This window comes from Penicillium concentricum (assembly GCF_028827145.1).
Source record: "Penicillium concentricum strain IBT 3081 chromosome Unknown utg000002l_segment0_segment0, whole genome shotgun sequence".
Classification (NCBI taxonomy): Eukaryota; Fungi; Ascomycota; class Eurotiomycetes; order Eurotiales; family Aspergillaceae; genus Penicillium; species Penicillium concentricum.
In genome coordinates, this window is record NW_026622755.1 from 5,244,897 (window position 1) to 5,265,862 (window position 20,966).

Below are 20,966 nucleotides of genomic sequence, written 5' to 3' on the forward strand. Positions count from 1 at the left end.
CAGACACCACCGAGAGGATAAAGGATAGAAGATATAGAACGAGAGAGAGCAATTGGTTCTCTCTTTTTTACTTTTTCTTTTTTATTTATTTTCCTTTCATAAAGGAGGTCTCCAAGTCACAAGGTCAAATCGCCAGATTGGCGCTCCGGGGAAACAATTGTCCGAAATAATTTATTTCTCGGCGATCTTTACATTTTCCATTGACCTTCAACAGCAGCACTCTACCCTCTCAGCTTTTCAAAATGGGTCCAGTTGGTCGATCAGGACCGCCTCCGGGCGTCATGGGCGATATTAAAACCGGCAACAAGATTCGCCGGAAGATGAACCATGTCAAGCGCAAGAGAGCCAAGGATGCTGCGCGCCGAGAGGAGCGCTACGCTTTCAAGAAAGAAGAACAAAAGAACCCCCAGTTGAAGGAAGAACGACTCCGCCGCAACATTCCTCTGACCCTTGAGCGGAAACGTGTCTGGAATGAACCCGACAACGACACCGAAGAAACCGGTCTGGGACTGAGCGTTGACGTTGAGCGCATCAAGCGCGCCAAGAAGGAAGAAGAAGACGAACTCAATCGACCATTGGAAGAGGGTGAGGATGACAGTGAGGCTCCGGAGTCTGACAATGAGTCAGTCGACAGTATGCTCGAATCAGACAACGGCGAAGATGAGGATGAGGATGAGGACGAGGATGAAGATAAAAAGGCCAGCCGTGGCCGGAAGAAGGCCCCTCTCCCAACTGCGACAGAGCGTGCCACAAGTCCTAGCCAGTCCACACGAAGCACAAACCTCAGCCTCGCTCCTGAAGCATTGGCCGCCAAATTCCCTACACTCTTCACTGAAGGACCCCCTCCCACCCCGAAAATCCTTATCACCACCGGCCTCAACTCTACCCTCCACGACCAAGCCGAGACCCTGACCGAGATCTTCCCGAACAGTGTGTATATCCGCCGTAATGCACACCGGTACTCGCACAAATTCTCCGTCCGTGAGATTTCCAAATTCGCCGCAAACCGTAATTTCACGACGGTCGTCGTGTTGAATGAGGACCAGAAGAAGCCCTCTGGGCTGACAATGGTGCACTTGCCAGTCGGCCCGACTTTCCACTTCACCATCAGCAACTGGATCGACGGAAAGCGTCTTCCAGGACACGGTAAAGCCACCGAGCACTGGCCCGAGCTGATCCTCAACAACTTCCGTACTCCTCTCGGTCTTCTGACTGCGCATTTGTTCCGCTCACTCTTCCCGCCTCAGCCGGAATTCGAGGGCCGACAGGTTGTCACTTTGCACAACCAGCGTGATTACATCTTCGTCCGTCGTCACCGCTATGTCTTCCGTGAGAAGCGTGAGACCGAGAAGGCTGTCGTTGGTGCTGACGGCAAGGAAATGACGGGTGTTGAGGGTATCCGTACCGGTTTGCAGGAACTGGGACCTCGCTTCACTTTGAAGCTTCGTCGTGTTGATAAGGGCATCCAGCGTGCCAGTGGACAGGAGTGGGAATGGAAGGGTGGAATGGAGAAGACGAGAACTCTGTTCCAACTGTAAATGTCTTTTTATGTTATTTTTCTTGGTTTTGCATGGGGTTCAAGGGGAGTTATATCCAAAAGCTTGTCTGGTTTCATTGCAATGGACAAAATTCACGTATCCTACAAGCCTCCATGGACTTTATACCTAGGTACTCTACAAGCCATAGAGGCCACGCCGGCTCCTGGATTGGTTAATTATACAAAGACATTCATTAGCTATTCATATATTCCATTCCAAAAAGTACGAGGCCGATAAACTCACTCTTATTAACTGGAATCTCTTAGGATAGTACCCCGAGTTTTAGGATTTCTACAATTCAATATTATATTATCAAATGAAACCGGACTAGCTCGAGCTCGTTCCAGATGTATTTGATCAGTACCCGTTGGAATATCTCATGATACAAGTTGTCTACTCTTCGGTCTTTTATTAATACATCACTCGAATTGGACAAATACACCTGTGCAATGGTTCCGATCCTTTTTTTCCTCATTGTCATATAAGAGTATGGTAGAAAGAGATGAAATTAACAAAATCCTAGTCAAAACAAAGACTGAAGAACCGTTGTATAAATACGGATATAAAAAATTCCTTATCACCGATATCAGCCAAGTCACGAGACGATCTCCGTACCTGAACCAATGACAGAAAGAAAAAAGAATACATAGTACTCCTACAATATACAACATACAACATAAACCAAACATCCTCTCCCGCAAATATGGAACTCATCCCCCGCCGCCTTCTCTTCATAGCCTCAATAGGCAATCCAGCCCCTTATCAAAAAACCCGCCACAGCGCCGGCCACCTCCTCCTCGATGCCCTAAAACCCCTCCTCGAAACCACAATGCCAAACACAGGCCTCTACCACGAAACCTGGCAAAGTCCAGCCTACATGAACGAATCAGGCCCGAGACTTGTGCGAAGACTAGAACAATGGGCGACGGAACGAGCAAACCGTCTTGAAAGAATCGCCAATGTCGCAACTCGTTCTTCGTCAACTACAGACATCCCCGCACAACCTACATACCCAACAACACTCGTTATCCTCCATGATGAATTATCTATCGCTCAAGGCAAGGTGCGCGTTATACGCGGCGGGCCTGAGTCGTTTAGTTTGCGTGGTCATCGTGGTCTTGTTAGTATTTGTGAGACGCTGCGCAAGAAGGGATTGTATCCGCGTTCGTCTGCGAGTAAGAGTGTTTCGGGGCCGTTGGCGGATTTATCGATCTTGCGGATTGGTCTTGGGATTGGACGGCCAACGTCGCATGAGACGAAGGCTGTTTCGGATTATGTGCTGAAGACTGTTACTGATAAGGAGCTTAAGGCTTATCAGGCTGCGGCGATGCCTGTGGTTGTTACTATTCGGGATGAGCTTCTGAGACCTGCCGGGAAGGTTTGATTTAGTCTTTGATGTGTAGATTACGGATTTTGTTGGAGTAAATACAAGTTATACCCCCTCCCCATCATGATTGTTGGTTATATGTGATTGCTTCATATTCGCGGGCGAAGGAATTGAAGAAAGTGAGGAAGAGCAATGTTCAAAGTCAGCTCATGTATTAATCATATACATAGAAAACGCCATGGAGATAGTTGCCGATATCTTATCGACAAAAGCAAAGAAGAAAAGCACGAGTCTGTTGCACAGATCTCAACGCAGCAAAGAAACATCCGGTATTATGCTAATAGAGTAGTTAAAAGAACACCTCAAACGGTTCCAGCTATGCTCAAATCGCGAATCTCCTGCAAAACCTCCTCAACACGGTTATCCAGATCACCCTTGGCATACTGGTCGCGAGTCTCGGCATCGAGATACTGCTGCACCTGCGCCATGCGGGAATACGCTTCGGCACAGAAGCGCAGCTGGATCTTAACGAGAGCTTCGAAGCTGGGGTCGAGGTAAGGCACACGTAGGTCGATAAGCTGGGGGAGTTCGTTAAAGAGCTGTTCGTTCAGCTGCTCGTAAGCCTGCTTGGCCATCTCGGCTTCGCGCTCGGTCCGGGGCAGCTTGGTGACATCCTTGTCAGGCTTCTCGGCTAGCTTCTTAACCTTGGCGCGCATAGCGTCGTAGTCTAGTAGCTTGTGGTTACGTTTCTTGATGCATTCGTTCACGTCGGGGAAGTAGGCGCAGAATCGGGAGATGGGGTCGAGGACGGTGGTACTTTGGATTCTGTCAGCGCTACTCATGTGTGTTCGTCAGTAAAACAAGGATCTCCTACCGGTATGGTCCATCCAGAGCCTTGATGGTCTCGGCATCAAGATCCTCAACGGCCTGCTTGTAGCTCCGGCTCACACCATCTTTTGTTCCCGCATCGCCGTAGAAGGCATCAATGGTCTCCGCAATGCGCATTTGGGACGCCGTCATGGCTAGGAAGAATCAGCCAATTGAACCAGATCCAATCAGCAAAGCAAAAGATCACCAACCTCGTAGTGAATCCAGATATCCCTTTGCCTCCTTCTGCAACCGATTCGCAGCAGTCTCCATAGTTCGGTACCGCCTGTAATGAACAACATTAGTTCCAGTCCCGTAACCATCCATAGGCAGCAGCGAAGACAACCATACCGTTCCTCAATCTCATAATCGCGATCATTCGTTCTCTCGACATGACCTATACAATTAGTGTTTCAGCATGCTATTCACATCCATATGGCGGCAGTAAATCGTAGCGGGTGGCGCGTATCTCCATCGGGGATCGTATCCGATCGCCCTTTCTCGATTCATTGCGGGGTAGAATTCGACAAACTCACCCGTCTTCATCATCACCTGTGTCGTCGCACGGTTGACATTCTTCTTGAACCCTATCCATCCATCCAGTTAGATTCGCTCAAATTGGCACCGGTTCGTGAGTCCGAGGGATTGGGGATGAGGCGTACCTGCCCAAGACATGGTGGCGGTGTGCTTCGGAGGACCCGGAGATGGGGATCGGCTTCGAGTTGGTGTGGGTTATAGGGTGTGAGTGGGTTTGGAATCGAAGGTGGGTGATTGCAGTCGCGCCTGATAAGAAAACACAGGGTTATACTGTAGGGTCAAGTCGTGGAGGTCCTGAACCTAATGCCAAGGTAACCGACTTGATCTGCCTTACGGGTTTATGTGGCTGTGTGTGGCTGTGTTGCTTATGTCATATTTTCCGGATGCGGATACGTCATGTTTGGTAGGGCTGGAGTCTACATCAGCGTTGCATTATTCAGGTGCGAGGGTCAGGGGATTTTTTTTTATTTCTGCAAAGATACATAGACTGGTAATACTAGGTAAATCATGCCAAGGTATATATTATATATCGGTATCACGTTGTGACATTCCTACTCCAACCTACTGCATATAGCCGCTTTAACGCTGGTCGAGCAATCAAGAGCGAGATAACGGAAAAGTTTGAACAAAATTACCCCTTCAATAACATAAGTGTAAAGCTGGGTCTTGCATCCACTATAATACGTCTGCATGGCATGTGCATATTGAGGTATTCTAATCCACTTCGCCTAGGCTGTAATGCTGATGCCTAAGTAACTGTGTTATGTACGGTTCTTGGCAATTATATGACCAGTGCCAAGTACAAATGTGTGAACAAATGACAAATGCCTAGTGTCTCGACTTTTACTCGGGATTCCTTTTTTTGGTCGGCACTTGGTGGGTATCCGGAAGTTGCAGAGTTCAAAAAATCCACCTCTTTAGCTGCATATATTACCGAGTTGCATACAGACCTAAAGTATGTACAATAATTAGTGAGACGCATGTGAGAATAATTAGACTGCGCTAGTTTGATATATGACACGCGATGGCATCAGAGTGTTTGGGGCCTCATCTTTTTCTAGCGTATGCATGGATGAATATCATCGGAGGATACAGGCTGAATGATATCACAGGTATATATATTGGAAAGATATCGGGCCTAATCTACAGCACCGTGCTGATCGTCTCGGTGACACTTGGTGGATCTTGCATTGGGTCCGAGAGACGCCGATCTTCGAATTGATGTCATAGTGCTTGGGGGCTGTAGATTGTGAACTTGAAGGGTTCTCGTTGTAGGGGAAATAAGACCTTGAGATGAATCTGGTATGCTGGGATAAATGTGTATCTTGCTACGGGGAACAAGTCACATATAACAGAAATTCAGAATGCCTAAGCCGTACATACAAAAAGCATTGGGAATATGTACTATAATTCGACATAACGAGAAAAGTCAAAGCAAAAAAAAGGTTCAGACAACCTCCAGTGTAGGATATCTCACTCGGGCACCAATACCTGTTCCTGATCATGTTGCTGTTGCGGGCAGCCTCTGCCTACAATCATATAACCCCCAGGAGCACCAGGACCCGCAACCCAAGTGAGAATGCCCAAATTGGCCCGCTAAAGCTGGGCTTGTCATAGTGGTACAAGGGGGAAAAAAAAGCTCAAATGGGGAATTGCCCGCCAACGCCGTAGAAACTTCAAGGTATCTGCCGAAAATCCGTAACGCGAAAACCGGACGAGAAGAAACTCCGAATCGTAAAGGAAAAACTGGATCAAAAGAAAAAGGTCATGATTCTTCGTTGCATTGACGTTGAAGACATGAGGATCCAGACAAAAAGACAAGCTAAAAGATGGATCGATATAATAGAGCACAGGCTGAAGAGGCCGAGGGGGATACAGTGTAAATGCGCCGGAGCCAACAGGATAAAACGAACAAGGCAAAACAAAAACCTTCATAAGGGCCTCCTTCTAAGTTAGGAGCATTCGAAGGATAAAAATCAGTAAGCCTTTCCTCGAATGGGTCTATGATAAATAACCACCCTGTGATGCAAACGTAAGATAGTTTCGGTGCTATCAAACCTTTAAGGAGCGGGCCTGTGACCTCGACGCCTAACAATTTTTTGTGTTGAAACAATCAAAACCCTTCCTCGCCGGCCTTGCACAGCTTGATCTGGCGTACCCATTCGGATTTGAGAACCTGTGAGGCGTTGATGCGGCGAGAAGGATTGGGATCAAGGATGGAGTAGATCACGTTACGACAACGAGCCTGAGAATTCATAAGTCTTTGCCCTGCGGCCGCAGGAAGGGGATTAGCTGTTCTTACCCGATGTAACGTCTCAATTGGAGCGTATCCATCCTCATGCTTGCGACCATCTAGGTACCGCTGGTAGAATTCGTCTTCGTCCTTGCGCGCGACGCGCCAAAGATGCCGTCCGGTGCGCATGGCCATGTAGATAACTCCAGTGGCCCAGAGATCAACCGCTCGGGGGTCGAATTCTCTCTCGACGTATTCCTCCGGGGCGATATAGGGGGCGGAACCGCAGAGTCCGGCGGTCATATGGGCTTCCTTTTCCCAGGCCATACGGAAACATTCGCCGTTACCAAAGTCGGTGATCTTGAGTGCACCGTGGGTGGTCAAGAGCAAATTTTCGGGCTTAAGGTCGCGATGTGCGACGCCCATTTCGTGCATATATTCAACACCTCGCATCAACTGCTTGAAAAAGCAGTCGGCTTCGGCGACCTCCAACTTGCCGGCAGCAAGGACCAGGGTGTAGAGATCACCACCAGCGCAGTATTCCATGACTTCACAGTAATCTCCCTTGGCATCTTGCAAGAGGTCCAAAGTGTGAATGACGTTTGGGTGACGAAGAGAGGATGAGATACAAAATTCAGAAGTCAGTCGTTTTTGATACTTCTTGGTTGTTTCTTGAGGCCGGCGGCGGAATTCCTTGACAGCATACAGCTGTTCACACTTGGAATCTTGAGGGTCGACCTTGTGTGAGATGCGCACGATACCGAAAGCACCGCGGCCCACAATCTCTTGGCACTTGCCGTACTTGTCTACCAGAGAAGCAGTGGCATTCGGGCCACCCTTCTTATCAGCAGCCAACTTATCACGTTCCGTCTTGAACTGATCAATCCAGGTCGACATCAGTGAGAGCTGCTGTTCATCCACCTGGTCGTCCTTTTTCCGGCCACCCAGCATGTCCCGCAGTAGATCGGTAAGCTTTTCTTGTCGTCTAGCACTTCTGAGGTTATGCGAGTGGTTGCCGAGAGCTTCCGTCAGAACCTCAAATCGTTTGTGAACTGGGGCTCCCTCTTTCGTCTTTTTATCATCCGGCTTCTTCTTGTCAGTCTTCTCCACGGCGACAGCGGCGTCACCCTTGAGTGATGGGTTTCGTGATGGCGTTTGAGAATTCTCTCCTCTTGAGGGAGGTCTAGAAGGAGGTCTGGAGGCGGGTCGAGATGATGGCTTAGAGGTCCTGCCGTTGAGAGGCTGGATACTTTCTAAGCTACTATCAGATAGGTCACGAGGACCTTCATGATGGTCTCTGGGAGAGTTTTTCCCAGAGCTTGAGAACATGCGCGTGAGACGAGAAGCCATGGTAGCTCTAGTCGGTTTGGCGGGAGAGGCTGCCGAATGGTGGTCTCCGTTTGCGTGGGCAGTCAGGTTCATACCCGCAATGGCCTGTGTTACCGAAGCATCTCCATCCCGAGGATCATATGAATGTTGTGAAGCTGCGGCGGAAGAGACTGCGGAAGGCACAGGTGAAGGGGAAGGTGGAGTCATGTGCGGTGGATCAAGAGGTGAAGATTGGAAGAGTTGAGGGGTGGGATACAAAATGCTCCCCGGATTGGAAGACGAGCGTCTACAGCTCGCAGCTGCGAATCGAAATGATCTTAATGGTAAGGATAAAGAGAAGTGAGAGGCAAAAAAAAAAAATTGAAGGCCTCGTTTTTATGGCCTGAGGCAACAAGGGCAGGTGACGACACAAAGAGGTATGGAAGAACCGCACACCAAAATGATGCTCTCCGACGAGGAGTCCCTGGGGAGTATATAGAGGATCGATAAAAGAGAGAAAAAAATAAAATTTAAAAAAAAATAAAGAGCAAGTGGGAAGTGAGTGGGATAAATTTGGCGATACTAAACTTGAAATACAGGAAAATCTTGTACGGGGGGGGAATTACGGAGTAATATATTACATAGCTAAATCCATAAATGATATAAAGGGAAAAAAAAAAGAAAAACCCCAAGAGAAGGGGGAAAATGTGGACACTGCAACGGTACGGAGTCCTGGAGTACACCCTCGATTAATAATGCTTTACTTCTGATTTTGACCTATAGGGCTACATACTGCATACGGCGACTCCGGGTGAGACCCTAAGGTCTAGATACATCTAGGGCTAGATATTTGTTTAGCACACATTCTTTAGTGGCGTACATTTCAAGATGGAATGAATTCCCGAGGTCCGTTCCGAGGCTTTGAGAGATTTAATGTGTAATGAAAGGAAGTAGTAAGAGTATAATAAGTACAGGTTTTTTCGGGAACCCTGGAAAAATGGGTACTTCGATCAAGAATTACATGTATTCTAGATGTACCCATATTATTTATATACCTAAATGACGTTGGCTGACGTCTTTTCCATATATATGCTACTATATGCTATATGCTATTATCTTATTACAAATATACACCAATCCCCTAGAATATTTAGTGCCGAGAAAAGTAGCTTTGATAGTTCCGCCACCACATCAAAGGATTGAGGCTGTGCAGTCTGCACGACTAGGCCCAGTCCTGATTCGACTGGGCCCCGCACCAGCCGATGTGCTGGGTGCACAGTGTGGCGGCAGAGTAGGTACCGTAGCGAGTTGAGGGGTACTCCCTATGTACCTCAAAGCTATCTGTTCATTCGATATGATTGGATTCTGTTAGGACGTTTGGACGTGCTTTATTACTCTGGGGGATTGTGAAGCATAGTACGGAGTATAGTAAGATCAGACCATTCTTTATAGTTATGTCATCCGGATCACTGAAACCTTCCAAGGTTGCTAATCAACTATGTAGTTTCTCAAAAGGACACTGTCCTCGTAAATCCTAAATCACCTTGCAACCAATTGTCAGATCCTCCGTTTATACCCGTGCTCACTCGCTACTTTCTCAACGTTCAGCGCAACTCGATCCTACCCCCATTTCTGAACACTAATTCCTGCCAGTGATAGCCAGTGATAGCCAGATCGCTTCGACGTAATAGTCGATCACCTCATGCACATCTCTCCATCGGGATCATGGAAAACCGCGTGGGGTCTCCGTGCGATGAATGTCCCCGCGATGTACAACGTACATAATGCTCTAGTACGTTATAGGGGAATACAATGGAGAATAGCTTTCCGCTATCTAGCGTCGGCTAGATGACGGCATTTGATGGTGGTGCAGGTTGACTAATATGAACTTCAATTGAAAAGTATTGGATAGAATATATCGCCTCTCTCTCTCTCTTGGGGCCTATCACGTTTACACAGGAACATGTCAGCCATATTATTTATTGGAATGTGGAATGCGGAATGTTCACCGTCTCTTCGGATGCAATTTCCCTGGTGCTTCCGTGTGGGGAATTCTTGACAGTGGGATTTCCATACTAGCAGGAGCTTCGCGTTGAACCCAGGCTTTGTTTTCGAGCTAGTACCAAGTAGTAGCTAGCGGTATATTAGAATAATGTTATTCAATGTTCTTTTTACCCCGGATTGTTGGTTTCCGAATAAGCCCGTTAGTCCTGACCTCCCTCTGACCTCGGCAATGGGATACAAGAAAAATAGAATAGGAATATCGGCTGTAGAGGAATAAGAGAGCTGAAATACAATACTTGTATCGCAAAAAAACAACAAAAAAACAACATTTCCACTTTCTCACACAAGCTTCCGTATCTAGAACTAAGGACGAGGGATTTTCACTCGCCAATCACAGCCCTAAGAGGAACCCATCTTAATTTCGCACAAAGGCACTATGCAACATGCGACAGCGCATATTGTTACCAAGCCTTCTATCTTCAATGTTATATGCACTTACAGGTCTAATATCTCCAGCTACCCCTCTTCTCAAATTCCAGTCAATCCCACATTCCTGTGCACATACAATGTAGACTATTGATTACACTATAGATACTTGTATACATATAAATTCAACTGCTTATTCTATCATTCAAGGATCCCAAGATTCCAAGGTTCTCTTCTTTTGATCTCATTTGTAAGTTTATCAGATGTTTCCCCCTGGTTACTCCGTAGATTGTTCCTAGATCGAGAAAGGGCAACACATTGGACCCAAGAACGAACCATAGATTCAAATTCACTGTGGGCTGAACATATATCTAGTTTTATAAGAATCGTTCTTTCAGATTGAAACTCGTTCTCAACTACGGTACTTCGCCCCTATAGCTATGTTAGTGTGTTTCAATAACCCTGTGCTCCATAGTCCAATCGCTTTTGATAGCTAGCTTAGCCTAGCTACATATACTGCTATAGACAATCCTCTCACAGTTGATCTTTATAATACACTTTCGGGCACCAATTCCTTCCTTTCTTTTTGATCTTACCCCAAAAAAGAGAACTGATTAGGGCCAGGCCTCCGTCACGCCTTTCTCTACGCCAATGCAGAAACCATATAATCCGCTATGATATTTCTTATCCAACCTCCCGAGTTACCATTACGCACATTTATGCTAGTAATAGAGGTATCCCTCCACCAAAGGGTTCAGGATACACTGATTCGGCTCAGATCGCTATTCTGCATGCGTATACGAACTCTTGGGACGCAGTTGATCCCAAGAGAAGAGGATTACCTAAATCGTAGCATCCTTGGTGACATGTCTTGGGCTCTATTGGAGGTGATTTCCAAGATCTCCGCTTTGCCCATGTTTATGGAGTAGTGATCGAGTTCACGGGAACTCCCCGTTAGTATAAGTGTAAAAACAACCATAAAGCCACCAATACCGGCTGCAACCCAAATTCCGATTCAAGCCGGGGCATGCTTGACCGCCAGTTTGTGGTTGCAGGCAGACACCACAGCAGTAAAGTTGTAGGATTGGTTGGCTTTGCATTGCGACATTCTAGCGTTACGGGATAGTCCGAGCTTGAGATAAGCTGTAGCATCCTGTTTTATTCTGCGTGCATGTGCCGGTGGTATCCACTAGTAAATACTACATTTCAGATGCGGAGCAAGAGAGCTGTGAATTGGAGGGGGCGGAGCTTGTCTTTGGCATCTGTTGTCCCGTATCTGTGGACGTTGTGCTAAACCTGTGTGGATGTCTGTGCTTTAGCCAAGTCATGCAGGATGGGGACGATCTCACCTGAAACTGAGAGCTGTGGGTATCTGTTTATTGAGATTTGCTTTTTCTTGCATTAGGGAGAGGCAATTGTAAGATCCAATTATTATTGTATGATCTATCCATATCACTTGATCCTCGAGTCACCACCTATCGGCTTCTCGGGTCATTGCCTCCATGTAGAAGTAGACGCACGAGCCACGCTGGGCTACTTGGGGAAGCTGATTCTTGGCAGTGCTTCTTGGCTATAGCTGCTCGGATTGAGAGTATGGTTGGGGCTCTAGACCCTGATCTAGTCTGCATACTTCGATGGCGTTGTTGGTGGCTGCGGTATTTCTTTGGTTTATACGATCTATACCCCAGGTTTACTATGAACAGGCATTCCAAGGCCGGAAACTTAATATTGCGCCTATAGTGAGACAATTCGCATAGATATTGCGTTATCCAGTAATCGATTATTCCGAGTCTTCCCAAACACCAGGACCAAATATCTCTGTTCAGCGTTCCTGGTTGATAGCATTTGATATGCAACAGCCGAGCTATTTGCGGGCCGGCCCCCGGGACACTCTGCCCCGTCATTTTCCCGGCGCACAGCGTACTAGTGGCGCTGGTAATGCCACGTGGGAAGGCAACTGGTCTCATTGCATCGCAGCCATACATGAAAAGGCGGTATGAATACCCCTGTCGTGCTTGGCTTCGGTGCTGGGCCGCGGTAATCTCGTTTCTCACCAAATGCTGTTACATGCAGGTGCCCGTGGAACAGTGTGCGTGACAACGGGCGAGTCCGTTGCGGTGTGCGCTCGATTGCAGCCATGGAGCCATGCAGCCGTGCCGTTCCCACGCCTTTGAAATACCCGATTTGTGTATGCTAACGTCGATAGGTCCCAGTAGTGAAATACCGGCGCTTTTCCCTTCCTTGGCGTGGAATTGCTTCTTCTTTCGCATGGACTTTCTTTCTCCGTATGGATGTTCCTTCACGTGGACTTGCTCGCGCGAGCTGAGCTCCAGGTTCCGGAAAGGATGCCCAGTTCGATATCATGACAGAACTCGAGTCTGCTACCAGATCAGAACACACAGGTCAACAACGAAGGCAGCATGCCAGAACTATAATGCACGTACCACAAACTGCTCCAATGATTCTTCGAATAGCTCGTTGTTTACGCCCACACCGCCGGGATGCTCGGTCGGAGAAAGGGGATTCTTAACCACTAAACAGATCGAACCGAGTTAGCACTGTCCGAGCTTGCCAAAAAAGATCAATAAACCACACGAACCATATTCCACAAATAGATTGATATAGATCTGTTGCAGCGCGATGCGCATGCTGGGACTCTTGAGGTCCGTCAGCATGACGAACTTGGTATTCGTCGGTGTCTCGTAGTAGTGAAGCTTGTACTGGCTGGTGGTGAATGACACAAAGCTAGTTCGGTTAGCATCGGCTTCGCTCGTACATCCAAAAGCCAGCACGCAGGTCATGTCTGGTTTGCTTCAGGGGCAGTCTTACTTGTCCTCTTCACCCCCTAGCTTGCGCACCATATTTCGCAGCGAGAAGACTGTACCGAAGACCAGCTTCGAATCATCATCGGTCGATCGCACTGTCTGGCCAAGACCGGTCGGTGCTGAGCCGGAGACCGTGTCAGACCTAGACTTCCCCACGGTGGAGGTCGGGCGCGGAAGCCAGCGGCGCTTGTAGATGCATTCCGCTGGATGACAGTTAGTATATGAAGATGATTCAATTATATATATATATATATATATAATATGGTACTTACCGTGCCGATCAAAGATGTAGAACGAGTAGACGACCATTGTGTATGTTACCTTAAAACAAGTTGTTGATGTTCAGGGGAGTTCCGAGGCTGAGAGGCGGTGAAATTAGCTCCCGTATCGATAACAAAAGCCCATATCAAAAAAGGAGCTGCCTAGAATTTCTTTGGGATTTCTGATTCGACTGGATTTTTCTTTAAATATACCATAAGGCTTAGTACCATTTATTCTATCCGTGTCTAATCCTTGCAAAAGAGGGCCTCGTAAGGCTGACAGCCCGCTCACTCAAAACCCCCCGCTTCGAACTTCCTCATTTACCCCACACATCACCAGCACTTGGTGGTCAAGTGTATTTCAATGAATGGGAATGTGGTAACCCCTATGTCGGATATATCCGCAGAGCCCTCTATCGACTCACTAGAGGGTATGAACGATGTGCGGCCCCAGGCGAGCAGAGTTGGGTGAGTTTCACAGTGAAACATCTGCGGGAGATCGATTTTTGCCCATGTACCATGCTGACGTCCAATTTGCAACTAGGTCTACTGCGTCCTATGACAGTACTCAGAGGCACAGACGACGAAACCCAAGAGCAAGGCGTCCGGTGAAGGTCAGTGCTCCCAATGCCGTTGTGACAGCTTCGGAGAACTGATACCGCGGACTAGGAAACACTGGACGCCCGCTCCGAGTATTATACGAGTCAAGATGACGGTACCGCGGAACATCGAATCAACCAATATGTGATCAGGCAGGAGATAGGACGCGGTTCGTTCGGGGCTGTCCATCTGGCTGCAGACCAGTTTGGAAATGAATATGTATGAGCACGAACCTGCGGGACATGAGCCTGATCAGTATGGGGAAATGGAGACGCTAACTGTTAGATAAATTATCTGTAAATTCAGGCAGTCAAGGAATTCTCCAAGTCCAGACTGAGGAAACGTGCGCAGTCGCATTTGTTGCGAAGACCGCGAGGTCCGAGTCGGCCAGGATCGGATTTCAACTCGCCGTTACATCGGCATCCTTCCGGTGACGATAATGAGACCGCAAAGAACCCTTTATATCTGATCAAGGAGGAAATTGCAATCATGAAGAAACTGAACCATAGCAACCTGGTGTCGTTGATCGAGGTCTTGGACGATCCGTCAGAGGACTCGTTGTATATGGTGATGGAAATGTGCAAGAAGGGTGTTGTCATGAAGGTCGGGCTAGAAGAGAGAGCAGATCCGTATGATGACGAGCAATGTCGATGTTGGTTCCGTGATCTGATCTTGGGAATCGAGTACCTGCATTCGCAGGGCATCGTCCATCGAGATATAAAACCGGACAACTGTCTGGTGACCAACGACGACATGCTGAAAGTGGTCGATTTTGGCGTATCGGAGATGTTTGAAAAAGATTCAGACATGTTCACTGCCAAGTCAGCGGGGTCACCAGCATTTCTCCCACCAGAGCTGTGCGTGGTCAAACATGGCGATGTATCCGGAAAGGCGACGGATATCTGGTCTATGGGGGTAACTCTATATTGTTTGCGATATGGAAAGCTGCCGTTTGAGAAGCAGAGCATCTTCGAACTGTATGATAGTATCAGGGGAGATCCCCTGGTCTACGAAGACGAGTCAGATGAAGGTTTCAAAGATATGATAGGGCGGATTCTCGAGAAAGATCCAGAGAAGCGAATCGATATGTTTGGTTTACGAGTGAGTCAATCGCAATTATACTACTCGCCAATGCTGACCAGATACAACAGGAACACCCTTGGGTAACGAAGAATGGGACGGATCCTTTGCTGTCATTTGAGGAAAATACGTCGCAACTCATTGAGCCTCCAACAGAGGAGGAGATGAATTCGGCCATTACAACAAACATGGGACATCTCATGACCGTGGTATGTTACTATTCCTCCTTCCGACAGGATATCCATTAACAAGACCCGCAGATGAAAGCTGTCAAGAAATTCAAGCGACTAACAGATCCCACCAAACCACAATCCCCCATTCAAAGTATGTTCGGTAAGAGCATTCTGGGCGGAGACCACGATGCCTGCTTCGTCGAGCCACCAATGGAAATGGACCCAGACGAACCTTTTCCAGCAGTAGGAGCAGCTCCACAAACACATGACGCCCATGGCAGTGCAGGCCCGCGCAAGGTCATCAGCCGGCATCCTTTTGCCGCATTCCGCGACAATTCTGGAAATTTCGGGTCTAGCGATTCAGCCAGCTTTTCATCCCGGCCCGAGCACAGCCCGAATAGCAGCAAAAGGCCCAGCGGCGTGTTCGAGCCCGAGCGAAAAGACTCCGGCTCCATCCGCAATGGGGAGTTCCCGGCTCAATCTGATATTGGCAACGAGGCTCAATCCATTTCTCAATGGGCATCACCTCATATCCCCCTCTCACGAGCAAGTTCGGGTACTAAGCGCAGCCTGGAGGGGACGAGAGGACATGCCCGTGATCCGCTGGAAGAGGAGTTTCCCTACCTTTTCATTGGACCATCTACATACAACGGTTCCTCGCAGCAGGAACCTGACATGGAAATTAGTGATGAGCCGGCGTCTATCTTCCAAGAGCCGGAACATTCAATGGATCCTTCTGACCAGATGGGGGACGACGAGCCGGTACAGTTTGTTAGTGAATCGCCGGGTGCTGCGGATTTCAATATCTATGAAACGGCATACAGGAAGGAACTAGACCGCATCAAGCACAGCCTGAGAGACCGCGATACCGGCCCGAAATTGTACCTGACTCGCTTGATCGAGAAAAATAGCGCTGAAGTGATGAAACTGGCCAAGGAGAAGGAGTTGGATCTTCAGATTGGGAATCAGGTCACTCTTTCTTCTATATCGAGAACACCCTCAGGCTTCGGGTCTGTGGTTAGCGCGATGCGCTCGCAGATGCTGCAGAAACGGCAGGCGGAGGGGCTGGAGGAGCAGGGTGGTGATGCAAGTAAAGATAAAGATTACTCGCAGAACCACAACCCCCATCCTCATCCCCCCAAACGCCTGTCGGTTTCATCGCAATCTATACCCGAGCCCGAACCGTCTACTCTAGAGGCGACGGGTGTGTCGTCTACGGAGGGGAGCGGTGATTCCAAGGCACAGCTGCAGCGAATTCTTGATCGAGTTCGTGGGAAATCTGGTAGTTCAGAGTGATAGGCTGGAAGGTGTGTGAATAGAATTGTGTGAGGCTTGTTCCTTGTTCTTTGTGTATGGATGGCATCTCATTCAAGGCATCATGTGACAGGTGGTTTTTCTGTTTAATATTTCCTTTGGCCTATATACATGCACTGCTGGCCTGTTTAAATGAACATGACAATCTTGAAGAGAGTACTTCGGCACTTGCAATCCTTGTTGGAACGTGTGTGATAGGGACATTCGCCCGAAGTAGAGCCCGTATAACCTCAATAAACTCCAGTGCGGTTGGACTTGGTCGCATCGGAAAAACATTACGGAAAAAAAAAGGTCATCGCCCATAGGCGATCCGGCAACTTGAGATCAAACGGCACCCAAGCTGAGGATGGACGGGGTCCAAGTGAGCGCCCAAGATGTCGCCAACGACAACCGCTAGACCAAATTCCCGTCCATCCTTTCATACATAAATGGCAGTGATATGTTAGGGAGATGCCCAGTATACCTTGAGCTATTCAACAGCAAGTTAAGTCATATTCATATGGGGTCGGGGAGTTAGAATTGGGTACCTCTGGGATTTCCACTTATGATATACAAAGGATGGAGGAAGAATAAGGGCCGAAATGATATGAGATTGATACTCTCAGTCCATTATTAACTAGGGCAAAGAATGTGGGACATCATCCTGTAGGAGAGTCAAGATAGAAGAGAATAAAGCCGAAATCCAACAGAACAAGAACCAGAAAGTCATCAAATATCAGAAGTATAGCAAGATAAAATACAAGGTAAAGAGGCCTTCAAATTGAAAGGCTCAAAGAACCGCCATGTAGCAAAGACATAATGCATCATCATCAAATGCATAGCAAGCTAAACATTGGGGAGAAAGAAAAAGCAATTACATTGAGATTGTTGCCTAGGAGACGAGTGGGAAGCAGGAGTAGCAGTGGAAGGACTCGCTTGCTTGAATTGGGGCGTGTGAAGATTCAATAGGATTATCGAATATCAAGAACATGAAAGCCGTTATCTTCATCGAACGTGGGGAACTCGTGGACGCATCAATAGATGTATGAAGGTCACTGTCACAAAGAGAGAAGAGAAAGAAAAGCATTTCCCATCCCGTCCCGTGGTCTATCCTTGGGTATATACCTAGGCAGAGACACGGGCATAAAATGAGAGGGTTAGGTGTGCATGGGGTGTATTGTCGAGGGAAAGTCGGAGGTGTGAAAGGGGGTCGCTTGAAGAGCTCGGAGAAAAACCGCGCACAATAAACACAACACGAAAACGCTGTCTATTGTTCATCAATGGCTTGATCATTCAGTCATGGCGCTTGGGCCTCAAAAAAAAAAAGGCTGAAATCGAAGTCGAAAAGTATAATCGAGACTGGGATCGAAATGAAAAAGGAAATGACGATATAAAAAAAGGAAAATATCAACAATGGTCATCGTGGGGGTTTTTCGGCTGGTGTGCTCATTCGTCCTTCCGAGTATGGTCCTGGTGGCTGGTCAGATCGACTAGTGACCGAGTCACGCCGACCACTGTCTGGCGGAGAGAATCGGTCTGCTGCGAAACTGTAGGGCCGTTCGGCTGGATTGCTGAGTCTAGGAAACGCGTCTGGGGGCCCTAATTGTAGGGCGTGTGGTGAAGGGAGGGGATGGCCCATCTCTGTTGGCCGGGGTAGCTCGCGCATGTTGGTGCCCATGTTACGCGCTGGCATATCGCGGCGCTCGTCAGTTGGCGCGGGACCGGGGCCAGGTGGTGGAACTGCTGAGCGCATGGCTGAAGTGTCGTAGAGCATTGTGCTTGGGCCTGGTTTGGGTCCATGGAACGCTTGGGGTGCCGGCGGGAATGCTGTAGACAATGGGCCTGCCGCGGGGCTGGTCGGTGAAGGAGGGACTCTGAGTCTGCCAGACCCTGACCGTCGAGGGGCAGGGTACGTTTCGCCACGGGCCTCGGCTAGGAGCTTGCGTCGTTCGGTTTCTGCTTTGCTTGGACGTCCGCGTTTACGGGGTGGTTCTCCAGGACCAATATCTAGTCTCGGGGAGAGCTGGGCCGATGCACCACTTTCGCTGCTGTAGGAGGCGGTGCTGGCTGGTGGCCTTGGCTGGATTGCACGGGGGATTGGCTTGTCGGAAGGATACAACGGCCTTTTGCGCATATTGCTAGGGTCCATTGGGGCTGGCGGGCCGGTCATATCGGATCGCGGTGGAAACGGAGCCACTGGATGTGTTGGAGGATGCGCAGGCTGCTGAACCATATTGAGATAGGCCGTTTTGCACGAGCTGAGTGAACGGCCTTGACCGGGGCAGGTGTTAGCGCCATGTTGATATCAATCTGCAAAGCTTTTTTCCTTTCTTTTTTTCTTTTGGCTTTGGCTGGCAATTGGACGATAATACCTTGAGGAAGGGGAATATGCTCCCAGCTTGGAGTGATTCCATATTCTTTAATCATTCGTACTAGATAGCTGGAAGGAAATCCAGCTTTCTTGAGGATCTCGGTGAGTAGAGTGTACTGGTTGTTAATTAGCATCAAATTCACCTCCGGCCAAAGAATTTCCATACCTTGTCCTCCTCGGTCCATGGCCTATCAGATGGATTCGACATATCCAGACCATGGAAGCGGATTATAGCCGGCTTCCCTTTCCCCCCGAAAAGAAAAGAAATATAACGTGAAAGAAAGAAGGAAAAAAAAAACAAAGAAAGCCTCCCAGATGATCCCGGAAAAAGGACAGCGAACAGCAGTCGTCAAGAGTCGTGATACACAATTCAGAGCAATTGATCCTTCATTTATGTCTGAGAGGAAAAGCGAAAGAGTGAAGTAAGAAAGAAAAAAAAATTAAATCAATCAAAAGACACGCGCCAGAGAACGAGAGGTCTCTTATGTCCCCATATCCTCCCACGCGGAGACGAAACAAAAGGGATGACAGAGGAAAACGAGCAATCTGACAATTGAAGGCTTGGTAGCCAAAGAAAGTGAAAAAAGAGCAGTAGAATCAAACTCCATGCAAAAAGCCCAATTAATTTTTTTCTGGGTATTTTTTGACAGGAGGATTTTCTGGCCAAACGGACTTGAACAGCCGGGATCGCGCAGGAGACCAGCGTTCGGGAGGAAAGCTGCAGGGACGATGCTTTCTGGAGAGTATTACAGTACAGGTAGAAGAATATGGTAAAGTACCAAGTGCATACCAAGATCAGTAGAGGGCGTTTCAGCCGAGATAAGTTTCATATGTTTTTCCAGAAGAGTTTCGAAGGGCCAAAATTACCACTAAGGAGACCGGGAAGCGGGGAGACTGGATTTCTGATTCCTCCGAAAGTACAATCGAGGGGTTGGATTGAGTGGGGGCTGCATATCGAACGGATGGGGGAGGTCTTTTGGTCTTTTGAGGGGAGGCAATATACGATGTATAAGATGGGCTTAGATTGAGCCGAGTAGCAATCGTTGGTTCGGGAAACGGTTGGCTGGCAGTTCCAGAACCAAGGGACAGTTGAAGGAAGCGTTATTTCTTGTTTTGTTTTTGGGGGCATTTTAGTGCATGATTTTGGTTTCGTCGTGTCTTTTCCGGTAAACAGTGGAATCATGGAGCTCAGTATGGATTTTGATAGGCTTAACTGGCCCGGGACGTTGGGTCATCTGTGACAGAAAATGATTTTGTTTGAAGCTAGCCTCAGGGGCGGTTAGAGTGGGCGATCGTACAGAAAGGAAAAAATGCGCGTCTGTCATGCAGCGGGTGGTTCTGATGAAAATGGACCTGGACGATTGGCAGAGACGAGCCGAGTGGAGATAGGTGACTCCGCCGAGGTGCAGCCATGAGGTTCAAGTTTGTAAAATACGAGTATAATTAGATAGTAAATGGTATGAAGAGAGAAGAGAAAGAGAAGATGAGAGGGAAAGAGAGAAGTGAAGTGAAGTAGGGGGGATGACAAGTATACTTTGTAGCCTGAGGCATATATATATATAAAGTACACATTTGATATCATTTACTATATTATATATTATATTATATGATACATATATATTTTATTTTATTCTATTCTATGTAAATTATATATATTATACTGTAATAATGTAAATATGTAAAATTAATCTACACGCACAGACTCCTCCACGTTGACGAACAACACATGCAGACGCGCTTTTTCTTGCTTTCTCCTCCAATCGATTTTTGAACTTTCACGTACTACATTTCCCCCTTTTTATTTGGTTCGGTCGTCAACAACTATATCACCGAAGGTCTATGCTGACAGACCGGCTTTGATCCCTGTCACCAATATTTGAAATCACCACACATTGAACATTGAACATGGAACATAAATGTGAAAAACACTGGGATCGAGGAAAGACTACTGTCACTCTCCCTTTACAGAGTTATACCTCGAGGTATATGAGCTCTAAGGTGGAACTGAGCTCTCAACCAAAGAACCCATCGTCTATACAAAAAAAACAACAACAGACTAGCAAGGCGGTGAGAGACGCGAAATGACAATAGCTTCGGTTTCAGTCAAATTAGGAGATTTTTTTA

At 47.7% G+C, this 20,966-nt stretch overlaps 7 protein-coding genes across 7 annotated transcripts; 3 read left to right on the top strand and 4 right to left on the bottom strand.

The window, feature by feature from the left end:
- Positions 1–242: 242 nt before the first annotated feature.
- Positions 243–1,538, top strand: N7517_005646 (rRNA-binding ribosome biosynthesis protein RPF1; the record flags this gene model as incomplete). Its single annotated transcript, XM_056723376.1, has 1 exon — positions 243–1,538. One exon carries the CDS (start codon positions 243–245, stop codon positions 1,536–1,538), a length of 1,296 nt encoding a protein of 431 aa, XP_056579626.1.
- Positions 1,539–2,241: 703 nt separating this feature from the next.
- N7517_005647 (Peptidyl-tRNA hydrolase) lies at positions 2,242–2,922 on the top strand (the record flags this gene model as incomplete). Its single annotated transcript, XM_056723377.1, has 1 exon — positions 2,242–2,922. One exon carries the CDS (start codon positions 2,242–2,244, stop codon positions 2,920–2,922), a length of 681 nt encoding a protein of 226 aa, XP_056579627.1.
- A 305-nt stretch (positions 2,923–3,227) lies between these two features.
- On the bottom strand, positions 3,228–4,407 carry N7517_005648 (amphiphysin-like protein RVS161; the record flags this gene model as incomplete). Its single annotated transcript, XM_056723378.1, has 6 exons — positions 3,228–3,681; positions 3,740–3,887; positions 3,945–4,018; positions 4,084–4,129; positions 4,269–4,319; positions 4,395–4,407. 6 exons carry the CDS (start codon positions 4,405–4,407, stop codon positions 3,228–3,230), a joined length of 786 nt encoding a protein of 261 aa, XP_056579628.1.
- A 1,975-nt stretch (positions 4,408–6,382) lies between these two features.
- N7517_005649 (serine/threonine protein kinase SAT4) lies at positions 6,383–8,038 on the bottom strand (the record flags this gene model as incomplete). The annotated part of the gene is made up of 1 exon (XM_056723379.1): positions 6,383–8,038. The coding sequence occupies one exon, from the start codon at positions 8,036–8,038 to the stop codon at positions 6,383–6,385; it is 1,656 nt and encodes a 551-aa protein (XP_056579629.1).
- A 4,562-nt stretch (positions 8,039–12,600) lies between these two features.
- Positions 12,601–13,374, bottom strand: N7517_005650 (TRAPP subunit BET5; the record flags this gene model as incomplete). Its single annotated transcript, XM_056723380.1, has 5 exons — positions 12,601–12,621; positions 12,685–12,773; positions 12,840–12,985; positions 13,070–13,268; positions 13,338–13,374. The coding sequence occupies 5 exons, from the start codon at positions 13,372–13,374 to the stop codon at positions 12,601–12,603; spliced, it is 492 nt and encodes a 163-aa protein (XP_056579630.1).
- A 315-nt stretch (positions 13,375–13,689) lies between these two features.
- Positions 13,690–16,474, top strand: N7517_005651 (serine/threonine-protein kinase; the record flags this gene model as incomplete). Its single annotated transcript, XM_056723381.1, has 6 exons — positions 13,690–13,793; positions 13,870–13,939; positions 13,995–14,144; positions 14,232–15,026; positions 15,077–15,214; positions 15,266–16,474. The coding sequence occupies 6 exons, from the start codon at positions 13,690–13,692 to the stop codon at positions 16,472–16,474; spliced, it is 2,466 nt and encodes an 821-aa protein (XP_056579631.1).
- A 1,414-nt stretch (positions 16,475–17,888) lies between these two features.
- On the bottom strand, positions 17,889–19,050 carry N7517_005652 (putative AT DNA binding protein; the record flags this gene model as incomplete). Its single annotated transcript, XM_056723382.1, has 3 exons — positions 17,889–18,742; positions 18,844–18,958; positions 19,009–19,050. The coding sequence occupies 3 exons, from the start codon at positions 19,048–19,050 to the stop codon at positions 17,889–17,891; spliced, it is 1,011 nt and encodes a 336-aa protein (XP_056579632.1).
- Positions 19,051–20,966: the final 1,916 nt, after the last annotated feature.